The sequence below is a fragment of the Phragmites australis genome, chromosome 14 (assembly GCF_958298935.1).
Source record: "Phragmites australis chromosome 14, lpPhrAust1.1, whole genome shotgun sequence".
NCBI classification, from domain to species: Eukaryota; Viridiplantae; Streptophyta; class Magnoliopsida; order Poales; family Poaceae; genus Phragmites; species Phragmites australis.
In genome coordinates this window covers 3,981,740-3,993,522 of record NC_084934.1, presented here as the reverse complement: position 1 = coordinate 3,993,522, position 11,783 = coordinate 3,981,740, and the positions used below count along the sequence as shown (strand labels likewise).

The 11,783-nt window shown below is 45.0% G+C and overlaps 1 protein-coding gene and 1 long non-coding RNA gene across 2 annotated transcripts; both read left to right on the top strand.

The window, feature by feature from the left end:
* Positions 1-5,683: 5,683 nt before the first annotated feature.
* Positions 5,684-6,784, top strand: LOC133890093 (uncharacterized). Its single transcript, XM_062330541.1, has 2 exons — positions 5,684-6,649; positions 6,728-6,784. Exons 1-2 carry the CDS (start codon positions 6,254-6,256, stop codon positions 6,782-6,784), a joined length of 453 nt encoding a protein of 150 aa, XP_062186525.1. The 5' UTR covers positions 5,684-6,253.
* Positions 6,785-7,595: 811 nt separating this feature from the next.
* Positions 7,596-9,506, top strand: LOC133890094 (uncharacterized). The gene is made up of 3 exons (XR_009903992.1): positions 7,596-7,664; positions 8,820-9,182; positions 9,266-9,506. It is a non-coding gene; the product is annotated as an uncharacterized LOC133890094 (long non-coding RNA).
* The last annotated feature ends 2,277 nt before the right edge of the window (positions 9,507-11,783 follow it).

Below are 11,783 nucleotides of genomic sequence, written 5' to 3'. Positions count from 1 at the left end.
GCCGACAGTTAGCTCCAATTACCAACCCAACTAAACTCAATATATATTTAGCCATGGTGCAAGTAAAGAATGGGTGAATAATACTCTTAGATTCGCAGCATAACATGCATTTGCTGTCCCCCTTCCAATTCCTCCTGACTAGGTAATCCTTGGTAAGAATGGTATTTTGATGTAAGAGCCACATGAAGATTTTGATTTTCAAAGGAATTTTAGCTTTCCAGATTACATTATAGTGCAAACCATTCTGGGCTCTACACAAGTGATTGTACATTGATTTCACATAAAAAATTTCCTAAGATCCCCCACTGCCAAATAGGTTGGTCTTTCTCAGTGGACAGAGCACAAGTCATTATGACATCTCTCAATCTTCTTAGCGGGCTTTGGAGATCCTCATTAAGCCATCTTCTGTATGAAAGATTCCAATTTTTTGAGGCAGCAATTGCAACACTCATGTTTTGGTCAATGCAAATCTCAAAAAGATCCTTAAATTTAACAAAAAAAAAAGACCTCACCACACCATGCATCTCTCCATAATTCAGTCTTGGTGCAATCCCCAATTCTCAAATTTTTTTTTTGCCAGCTAAATAAAGGCATTTTACCTTTAGGAGATCATTCCACATAGGAGAACAATTGGAGTTAGACTTAATCTGGAAAATATAACTGCCTTTGATGTATTTTTTTTTCTCTACAATATGTTGTCAGGTGCCATCTTCATTCTCAAATTTCCACCATCATTTTCACAACAAATTGACGTTTAGTTTTCTAAGATTCTGTATTCCTAGACTGAAAGTGCATCTATTCCTCCAAGTGGGTTTTGATGATAATTACAAAATAATTAAAGAACTAATGATTTTTATGATTTATGAACAGGTGTTAGCTCCGTCAAGTAAGAAATGTGACGCGTTGTGAACCCCCCAAAAATGGATAAAGGAAAGCGACTTGGCTCGTATGCTTTTTAAATTCTTTTATGCTTTATATTTGAGTTTAGGATGCCGTACTATAAAGGAGGACATAAAATCTACTTAGTTGTACAGAGACAGTGCTCAAAAGTGCAAACAAATCCATAAGAGTCATAGAAAGTTAGCTCTAAAACTTTTGTTTCAAAAAAATGAGAAAGGTCCACATTTTTCTGCGGAGTATCCGCACTTTATGCGGAAGGTCCGCACTTTAGTGAGTTCTCGGCTAACTGCGGAAGCTCCGCACTTTTGTGCAGAGGGTCCGCACTTTTCAAAACATAATGGCTAGTTTTTGAGTGTGGAGTATAAAAACCCCATACCCTTCAATGCAACAGCAGTTGAGCCCTTTAATTCCAACCAGCTTTGAGACAAAAGGCTTCTAGCACATTAAAAGCTCCTTTTCACTCCCTTTTTTTATTTTTGTTGAGATCTTTGCTAGGATTGAGTGATTTTAAGCAAGAGTTCTAGTGAAGTACAAAGCCATCTTTTGAGCACTCGTTTCTTCGTCAAGCCGGTGGTTTCAAGTTCTTTACTCTTGGTGGTTCGTTCACTTAGACGGCAAGGCGTTGCCCGTTGAGCTCCCAAGTTTGTGGTGAGCCTCGGGAAGTTTGTATCACCCCAACAAGTTGAGTAAGAAACCCAAAGCTCGATCTTTGTGGTCACTTTGGTGAGAATAGGGTTAGAAAAGACCCGCCTCTTTGTGAGCTCCTCAACGGAGATATAGGCACTTCTTTGTGGAGTGGTCAAACTCCGGTAAACAAATTCTTGTGTTAACTTGTTCAATTTCTAGTATTTCCTAATAATCTTTCGTTTGAATAGAAATCTAGGGTTTATACCTGATCTATCTCGTTGCAAAGTTTGAGCTGCAGATATTTGGTCTTATAAGTTGTTATACATCTACTGATGCTTGGTAACCCATAAACTTGTCACTCATTATCTCAGTTTTTAGCTCTAGTTCAAACTCTCTCAAAAGTCTGGAGTATCCGCACTTTTCTTCGGAACCTCCGAACAAGTGCAGAGGTTCCGGACAAAAGTGCGAAAGGTCCAAACTTTTCCAATCCGATATTTTAAGTTTGCAGAATTTTTTAGATTTCGCCTATTCACCCCCTAGGCGACATTTCATAGACCCCCCCCCCCTTTAGTACAAACTTTATCCCACTTGACTAGATAGTACTTTTTTCTAATCCCCTCGCCCCCCCCCCCCCCCCCCCCCCGCCGCCAAAAGAATATCTTCCTAGTTTTGTTCAATTTTGCAAGTATAGTTTTATGAAGTAAATACATGGACATGTGATAAATGGGTACACTGCTCAAACTAGAGTTAACCAGAGTGGTTCTGCCCCCCCCCCCTCTCCAAAAAAAGAAAGAAAGCTGCCTTGGCAACCATCCAATCTTTTTAATAATTTCTCGTTCAAAAGTGACCAATGCTTCACAAGAAGCCTACTGTTGTTCATAGGGACCCCAAGTTACCTAATAGGCCATTCTCCAGTGGCACAATTAAACATTTCAGCATAGAAATGCTTCTTTCCCTCCTTTCGGTCTATCATGAGCACCTCACTTTTTTGAAAGTTTATTTTGAGGCTAGACATGGCTTCATAATTATAAAGGAGCGGCTTCAAATTGATTGCTATTTCTTCCTTGTCTTTCACAAGTATTATAGTGTCATCAGCATATTTAAGAATGACCACCCCATTCTCAATATAGTTCGGTATCAAACCTTCAACGTGTTGATTTTGTTTGGCCATAGCTATCATCTTAGCAAGGGTATCAGCAGCAATGTTGAAAACAAAGGGGGACAAAGGACCCCCTGCCTAACACCTTTCTTGCTTTGAAAGTAAGCCCCAACCTTTCCGTTTATTTTCACACTGAGGGTTCCTCGAGTCACCACTGCTTTCATCTAACGGCACCATTTCTCATTGAACCCCTTTGTTCAAGGCATTTGAAAAGGAACTTCCAACTGACCTTATCGTATGTCTTTTCAAAATCCAATTTCAGTACCAGCCCATTCTTCTTTTTTACTCTGGTATCATGCAAGATTTCATGGAGGCACATTATCCTATCCATTATATTTCTATCTTTTATGAAGGCATTTTGGCACCAATTTATCGGTCTATGCATATATTCGAGTCTCAAGGTTAGCACCTTAGTAAAGATCTTGTAGCTGACATTTAGGAGGCATATGTGCCTGTATTGTTGAATTTTGTTGGCCTCTTTCAGCTTGGACAGAAGAGTAATGGTCTCATAATTCAACCTACAAATGTCTAAATCATGGTTATAGAAGTCCTGGAACATTCTCATGAGATCCAACTCAATGATGTCCCAACACTGTTGATAGAATTCAATAGGCCAATGATCAGGACCTGGGGCGGTGTTCTTCTCCATTGAGAAAACAACAAATTTGACTTCCTCAACTGTGAAACATGTGGTTAAAGCAGCATTTTCATGCTCACTTATTTTTTCATCAACACCCCAACTGTTGTCATCTAAATGGAATAAGGGTTTATCCCTAGGACCAAAAAGTTATTTGTAATAATCAGTGGCATGAAGGAGTAAATCTTCATCACCTTCAATAACCCTATCATCTTGCTGGAGGCAGAAAATAGTATTCTTTCTTTTTTTGCCATTTACAATTCTATGGAAAAATTCGGTATACTCGAAGATTACCAAACCCTATATTAGGAAGGTCTCGATCGGGTTAACCGACTCGAGTACGACTACCATCCAGGTTGGATTCGGCTACCTTGCTTTAGTCAACAAGACGGAAGACTCCGTATCGATTACAAACAGGATTCAAGGCAACGCTAGAACCCCAATATAAGGCGGGGACCCAAACCTCTGAGGACAACTCAACGAGAACTAGAACTCACGACTCGGGATGAGCATCAAGACCATAGTCCTTGGAGATACTCGACGACTTTATCCTTAGATTAGCTTAGATCTGATCTAATCCTTGTAATAGGTCTAGCCACATTGCTTATACTTTAGAGAATAAATATATATCATCATTCATACAGGATGTAGGGTATTACTCCACCTGGGAGCCCTAACATGTTTATATTGTATGTTTTGTTTTGTGCTTGATCACTGATCTCGAATGTACCCTAGTTGAATTACGGATATATTGTCGAAAACTAATCTTCGACAATACTCTCCAATATAAGCTGGTGCTAAAATTGGCTCAACTATCCATTAGCACACCTTAAGTACCTAAAGCAAAATTAAGAACCTATTCTTCCCTATTATCTGACTTGTCTAACATGGCAAAAGGAGATCGGTTTTCTTATACAAGCACAATGTCTAAGCACCTATATTGTAAATGCCCTTAGCATTTGAACATGAAACAACAATCACCTATATCGAATGCTCACGTATATACATACATGTGCTCACGTATATACATACATGTGCTCATGTATATATGTACATTTGCGTTCTTTATGATGTTTAATATTGTATCAGACTTTGCTGGTTTACATTTCGAAGATTAGAAAATTAGGACTGTCTAGCTATTTGTTGCCGGATTTTTAGGGCCTAAATATGTTGGATTTTCCCACCGTTCGATGCATATCCAGCGACCCAGATCTTCCCCACCGCACATAACCCTCATCCACCTATCCCTTCAACCCCGACCTTTCCAGACGCAGCCGCCGCCACCACCACTATAACTCGCATCGATGCCCGCTGCTACCCCCACCCAACGCACCACCTCCCATTGCCTTGCTGTTGCCATCCCCGGCTTTGGCATGGCCCACCAGGACCACCTTCGCCGCTGGCCCTCCCTCCCCCTTCGCTCCCCCTCCGTTCCCCCTTCGTCGGAGATAGATCCCATGCACCCCCGCCTCCCGCGCCGGAGCCACAAGTCTTCCCGCCCACCGCCTGCCACCACCACCGTGCCGACGGCCTCCCCAGAGCTCCCTCAAGCCGACAACCACCTAGATCCAAACCTGACAACCCAAAACCCCTAACCGAACCCTAATCCTAACCTCGCATCCACTGGAGAAGTCGAGGTGCTCGCTGGAGAAGACAACCTCCAACTGGTAGGTACGAATCTCGACGCATGATCCATGGTTCGAAGTTTGATAGATTTTTTCCTGCTAAATCTGGCGACAAATAAATAGAACTTGCCTAGAATTTTTTTGGTACTACAGTGAAACACAATGTTTCTATTTTTTAAAGTGATTTGGCATTCCCGACTAAATTTCTTTACGGTTTTGAACCATAAGGGCATCTACAGTGGTAAGAGATAGCTACTATATCTTATTATTGTAGCATGTAGAGAGAAGAGAATTAGCTAGAGGTGAAGATAAATCTGACGTGGAGAGAAATCTTGGAGAACTAGCTCTTGTTGGAGAGAAAATAAAGATAACTCTAAGCATTGTGAGGTATGGAAAATTGAGAACAAAATCTTTTGAAAAATATGCTGAGAGAAATAAAAGATAACAACAGCTATAAGACCATCTCCAACTATATTCTTTTTATTTTGTTCCTTTCTTGATTCATCTCTAAATTCTCGTTTTCTTTATTTTATCTCATCTCTAATAGTTTTCTTTTAAAATGATTCGTGAAGAAAAAGTAGAGAATCCCGTTTTAGAGATAATGATGTTAAGATTTTTTTAATAAAAATCGTGAAAAAAAATGGTTGAAGTACTATTTTTATGTGCGAAGTGACTTCATGGGATGGTCTAAAGATGGAGCCGCGCGCTCCCTCGCCCTGGAGGCCTAGACGCCTGGATACAGCTTAGCCGTCTGTTCTTCGAAAGTTCAGAAACCCGCCGCGAGCGCTGCTAACCCCGCTCTCCCCCCAATTCCCAGGAAAAAAAAAGAGAAAGAAAATCCCAAATCCTCGCCGGCCGCCGCGACGCCGTCCTTGCCCTAACGCGCGCCGACGCCGTCCACCGTTCTGCCCGCCCGACCGGGACCCCTCCGCCCGCCCCCGCCCCCGCCCCAGCCGCCGGTAGCCTTGCCGCGGTTTCTTGCAGCGGGGAGGTCGGCGGCGACTACGAGGAGGACGCGGAGCGCATTGCGTGAAGGGTGCAGCAGCCGCACCACGCGCACCGCCGCTCCGCCCGACCGGGAACCCTTCAACGCCCTGCCTCCGGTAATCTTGACGCGGCCACGCCTTTTATTGCAACCGGCGGCGACTCCGAGGAGGAAGCGGAGCGCGTCGCGGGACACAACACGCGCCGACGCCGTCCGCTGCTCCGCTCCACCGGAGAGTCCCTCCGCTTGATCCCACTCCGCCCCGTCGACGCCGAGGACCACCGAGCCGGCTTCCGCCCCGTCCACGCCGACCTGTTGCGATGGGGAATGCGGCCTTCCAGAGGAACGGCGGTGGCGCTGGAGCCACCGATGAGGAGAACTCTTTGGCTACCGCAGTTGCGGAGGCGACTGCGACGGGCGCCAGGCAGGCCATCATTGACGCGGTCCTCGAGGCTCGGCAAGAAGGCGCGGTGGGAGGCCAGGAGATCGACCACGAGAATCCAGCAGAAGCTTTGGTGGCCGGTGTGCTGCCCCTTTCGCGTGCTCAGGCCGCCGCCGCCGCTGGCGCGAAGCGCGGTATCGATGCTATGGTGCGGGATCTTGAACCTGCCAACCGATTTGCCTACGATCTCAAGAGGCTGAAGGTTGCGGCTGCCTCTGCAGCCAGCGCGGGGGTGAAAGCAGCCGTACTGATGGCGGGGCAGCACGCCATGGGGGTAAGCTGAGAGGCTTGATTGTGTAAACTTTTTTGGGGGGTTATTCCATTATAACTATATGTTTCTGATCAATTTCAGGAGATTGACCAGGAGACAGCAGCAGCAGCAGCAGCAGCAGCAGCAGCAGCAGCCTAAGTATCACCGATACTTAGCAGAGGCCGACGTACCCGTATCCGATACGCCGCGATACGCCGATACGGCCCGATACGGCCCGATACGGGTATCGGAGAGTATCGGAAAATTACGATCTAAAAACAAAAATAATAATTCACGATACGCTCATCGATACTTGCCGATACCTCCTTCCGATACTTTGGACCCAATTCGATGCCAATGTCGGAGATCTCGCGGCACCACTTGACGCTGAGACTCTCTAGCCTCGGGCAAACACTTGTCCAGCATCAGCTCCCTAAGCCCCGCTGTCGTGGCCAGGGCAACCATCTCTGACTCCCAGTCCCCGGCGACCATGTAGTGGGACAGGTCGACCGCCTGCAACCACGTGCATGCCGCCACCAGGGGCTTCAGCCCACGCCACCCGACCCCGCTCGCCCATGCGAGCCGCACCCGCCGGATGCTTGGTTTGTTTCGGTCATGGAGATAGAGGAGGGGCTCCTGTGCGATTCGGCTGGAGGAAGGAGAAGGGCGTGTGGGCCAGCTGAGCTTGCTACGTAGGGGGAGAAAGGAGGGGCCGGCTGGGCCTGTAGAAGAGAAGGAGAGCAGGTCGGTCTTGGTCCAGTGAACTCGTGCTTGGAGAAAAGAAAGAGAAAGGAGGGAAGAGGAGGGAGAGAGGTATCGACGTATTCAATTATTTATATTTTGATAAAAATTAAATATATATTTATATATACTCGCCGTATCGGCGTATCCTTGTTTTTGGACAATCACCGTATCGCTGTATCGCCGTACCCGTATCCGTATCGGCGTATCGCGTATCGGTGAAACTTAGGCAGCAGCTACTGGGGCTTGGGTAACCTGCTTATTCTCAGTAGAGATGGGTCTCGTCGCGGCCCTAAATGTGAGTTTCCTGACATAGGTTGGCGCTTTGTGATTCTTTTCTCTAACCTGCATCCATTTTCCAATCCCAAATGTGAGTTTCCTGACATAGCAGAAGCATTTTGTGAAGGACTGAACCTTCGTGTTGTCTGGTTTTTGCGGTGTTGTTTCACTGTATATTCCTATCTCATATTTCCTCTGCACGCGGCCGCACACCTTCTGATAGGATGCTCTAATTCATTATCAAATTACTGAATGAAGGTGCAAGCATGATGGTTTGATGGATATCTGTAGATGTGGAGGCTGCTTTTCGATGAAAATAATCCTATGAATTGGATTATACTGGAAGACCAAATGCCAATTTAATGGGCTGCGTGCCTGCATTTCTAGTCTCCCGAAAATTTCAAAAAGATATTTAGTGCTCTGGCCTCCCAACAATGACGGTGATTGCGGCTCTGCCGAACTTAAACGATTCTGCATGTAGGCAAGCTTTGTGAACGAATAGAATAAATCTAATTACATACCTTTCAATCCATTGCACGAATATATTGTTCGATCCTGGCTTGGCTCTAGGACAGTACGATTTTTAGCTCTTTACTGGTGGACTCTAGTCCCATTAAAATTGTATATTTGGCTGATTAGAAGAGAGAAACAATGCACAGGACTTTAATGCCCTTGAGTGCAGCACTGGCCGAGCTCGAGTTCTTGCGCCCGCACTAGTGTGACATCAAAATCCTACCTCACCTGCGTACGTTATTGCTAGTGGTCGATGTTTAGGAGGCTGCTACTCAGCCTGGAAACGGTATTTCACTGTCCATAGTGTCCATCAGCAAAGCGCCACAGTACAGTGCAGTCTCCACCAATAAAGCCATACTTTCATGGTGTCAAACAGAAGATGGCGCAATACTTGAGTCTCCAGGAGCTAAATTTGCCTAATGAAACAGTATATGATATCGACGTTAAGCTTTCAAACCTCTTTGAAACGTTGGGTCGTGTAGAGCTATCTAATGAATCCAACTTTTGAGCTTTCTTGTCATAGTTAGAAGCCCAGAAGTATATTTTGGACTCTAAACATTCATATGTTATCTTTGTTATTTTTCTTGTATGCCTTATGTTTCTTGTCAGAAATATCCGACCTTTTTATGTTCCTTATGTATTTTTATTATGTTTCTTGCAGGTTAGCAGGTATACGGCTTTACTTGGGCCTATGTTTGGGGGGTCCTTTCCCACATCTGCTGCGGCCTACCACTTGCTTAGTACTCACTCAGATATTGTGAAACTCTGTGGCTTTGGTGGAATCACTCTGGGTGTCTTTGTGATATCGTCTGGTTTGGCTGCTGGTTTTCTAGGCATATCTCTGGGATCAGTTTGTTACACTCGGTTTGCTACCCTTGCAGCACTGGTCATTGTGTTGAGCCTTTTCAGTTGTGCGCTATATACAATCTTTCATTCACCAGTGTACAAGATCACATGTGCAATCGTATGTGGAGTGACGATCGCTATTTTCGTGTTCCTATGGTTGTATTTTGGATGGTAGCTGGTAAGCATTCCTAGATATATGTAATGTTCAATTTAATCTTGCAGCTATCTTTTCTTTGCTAATTTATATGATTTTTCTTGCAGATGTTCTCTTCTTGACATGTCTCCATTATGCAAGCTTGCAGAGCTGATTGTTGTGCGAGTGGTCAATGTGGAGCTGATTGTATATTCTTCCTGATGGATTCATATACGATGCTCAGATCTTGGCTGGGCCATTTTTTGGTAGCTTTAATCGTACATATACTGTGACGTTGGAAGTCAGAGATGTATATTCTTCCTGATGGCATGATCCGTTTTACTCGTGTTGCTGAGGATCTTGCTGTGCTGGGTCCTTTTTTACATTGGAGGTGTGTTTCATTGTTCATAACCTCCAACATGGAACTTGCAAATTTTGCACGTGAATGAAATATACATATAATGATTTGGTACTGCAATGCTTGAGTATTGCTTCGTTTATCTGTATCTATTGATTATATAATCTCATAACTTCTAGGCAAAAAGCTAACCATTTGTTTTGAACTATATTATGTTCAGATGGTGATTTTTTCAATCACTTCATGTTGTTTTTTTATGCGAAATCAGTTCATGTTGATATATTGGTGATGAAATCTGCCGATAGTACTTAATACCATCATGCTTGCCTTTTTTTTTCTGTTGGTTACTTGTTTAAGTTAGATCTATCACGCGTCATGCGTCATGATGTGAAGGAACCCTTTCGAAGTCGAAACATCTCACTATAGAAGAGAAAACACGGTATAGTTAGTCTCACGAGACCAACTGGCGATCTAAAAGTACTTTTCATACAGCGGTAACTACCAGATTTTTGATTATTTGACCGCATACAAATAGTTTGTTCTAACATAGCATCTACTCTTGAGTCTTGACCCGATCGAGTTGATACATATTATGCCGGTCCAACTTGCACGCTAATCCAGTAGAGGCCCGGACAATGGTTGTATCCAGTAGTTGAGGCCCGGACAATGGTCGTAGACGTAAATGCCAAGGTAGGAGAACAGCATCGACAACAGCGAGAAAAGCATAATCAGAACTGAGAACGCGATCACCCAGGTGAGATTGGGCAACAAGTCAGGGTGCTTTGCGTGGTAGATCATCACGCTCCCAAGGACCAGGGTCGAGGTGCATAAAACCCCCTGAAAATTGACCGAAAATGCATGCAAATTCGATCAGATACCCCAGAATCAATTAAAAAACGCATGTGTCTCCTGCTTTTTCGTCAAAAAAAGAAGATACCCCAGAACCAATATAATCAATCATCATCGTGCATCGATCTTAAATCTTAGGGAATTACCTGGGGGGCGAACATGAAGTAGCGGAGGCGCTCGATCCTGTTCGCCTCCCGACGCTCAGCGGCGGCGTGCCCGAGTTGAGGCGGCAGGTGGTGCTGAGGAGGCAACGGAGCGCGTCGTGCCCGGCGGTCGTTGTCCACGACGTGGATAGTGAACTCGGGCTCCTGCATTGGGTGGTCGGGGTCGGAGTCGGAGCCGGGATCGCCCGCCATGCTGCTGGACGCCGCCGGACGGCCGTCGTCGACGGGGAGCGAAGCCTTCGTCATCGCGGAGAGTTGAGGATGCGGCGGCCAGGCGCTGCTCATCGCGTCGTCACGTCACGTACTTCGGCATGGATGGGCGCGACGCGTGCAAATATATATCCGTCCGTCCCCTCTTCGTTCGTGATGGCCTCGGACTCGAACTTGAGTCCGACTCCGACGCAGCTGAGCTGAGCTGAGCTGACCTGGCTATGTACGTGGCGCGACGAAGCCGGCCGAGTCCACCAAGCAGTCCGAACGCCGGCCGGCCCTCAGCACCGCCTTCCGCATGCAGGCCTGATCGATTCGTGAATAATTGACCGAATCTCTATAGTGGAGTACTCTATCGATCCGATTCGTGAATAATATGCCTACGTGTTGGGTCACACTACATAGTGCATGCCACATAAGCTAGTTCGAATTCAGATTGTTTTCAGCTTTTCGAATTGAAATTAACATGCAAAAGAACTCCAAACCTGGAGCAGATGCTGAAGGCTCCACTGTTGTATGAGCACGCTAAGACAGTCCACTGTTGTATGAGCACGCTAAAACATGCTGCTGCTTATAACTGATGTATAAGCACGCTAAGACAGTCTCGTAGTAATACAAAATGGGACAAGGGCAATTCCATCTGTTCGGTGTTCTGTTTGCTCCTCGCCTTCTTTTTTTCTTTATCGAGGTGAGGGTGAGGCACGCGCCCAGCAGCCGCTGATCACAATTCACATCACGGTAGTAGCTAAACCGATTTATAGGAATGAAATCGATGGATAAAATTCTAGGATTTGAAGTCTTTCTTTGTATTTTCTGACATCAAGATTTCTACTTAATCAGAAATCACTACTTAATTTAGATCAAACGGTGGCATTGGCTGTACTAATAATGATATCTGGTGTAACTTTGAAGCAAAAGGCTGACCATTTTCTTTGAATTGTTAACCTCAAATAATGACATTTGTCACTCAACTAATTGTTTCAATCAGTCCCTGTCCATTTATATAAGTTGACCCAGTCATTGGTGATGAAGTCTGTAATAGTAATTTGATGCCATCATGCTTGG

Excerpts from the sequence above, each read along its gene's own strand:
- LOC133890093 (XM_062330541.1), top strand. The coding sequence starts at position 6,254 with ATGGGGAATGCGGCCTTCCAGAGGAACGGCGGTGGCGCTGGAGCCACC. Across the intron at positions 6,650-6,727 it reads CGGGGCAGCACGCCATGGGG|GAGATTGACCAGGAGACAGC; the intron begins GTAAGCTGAGAG and ends GATCAATTTCAG.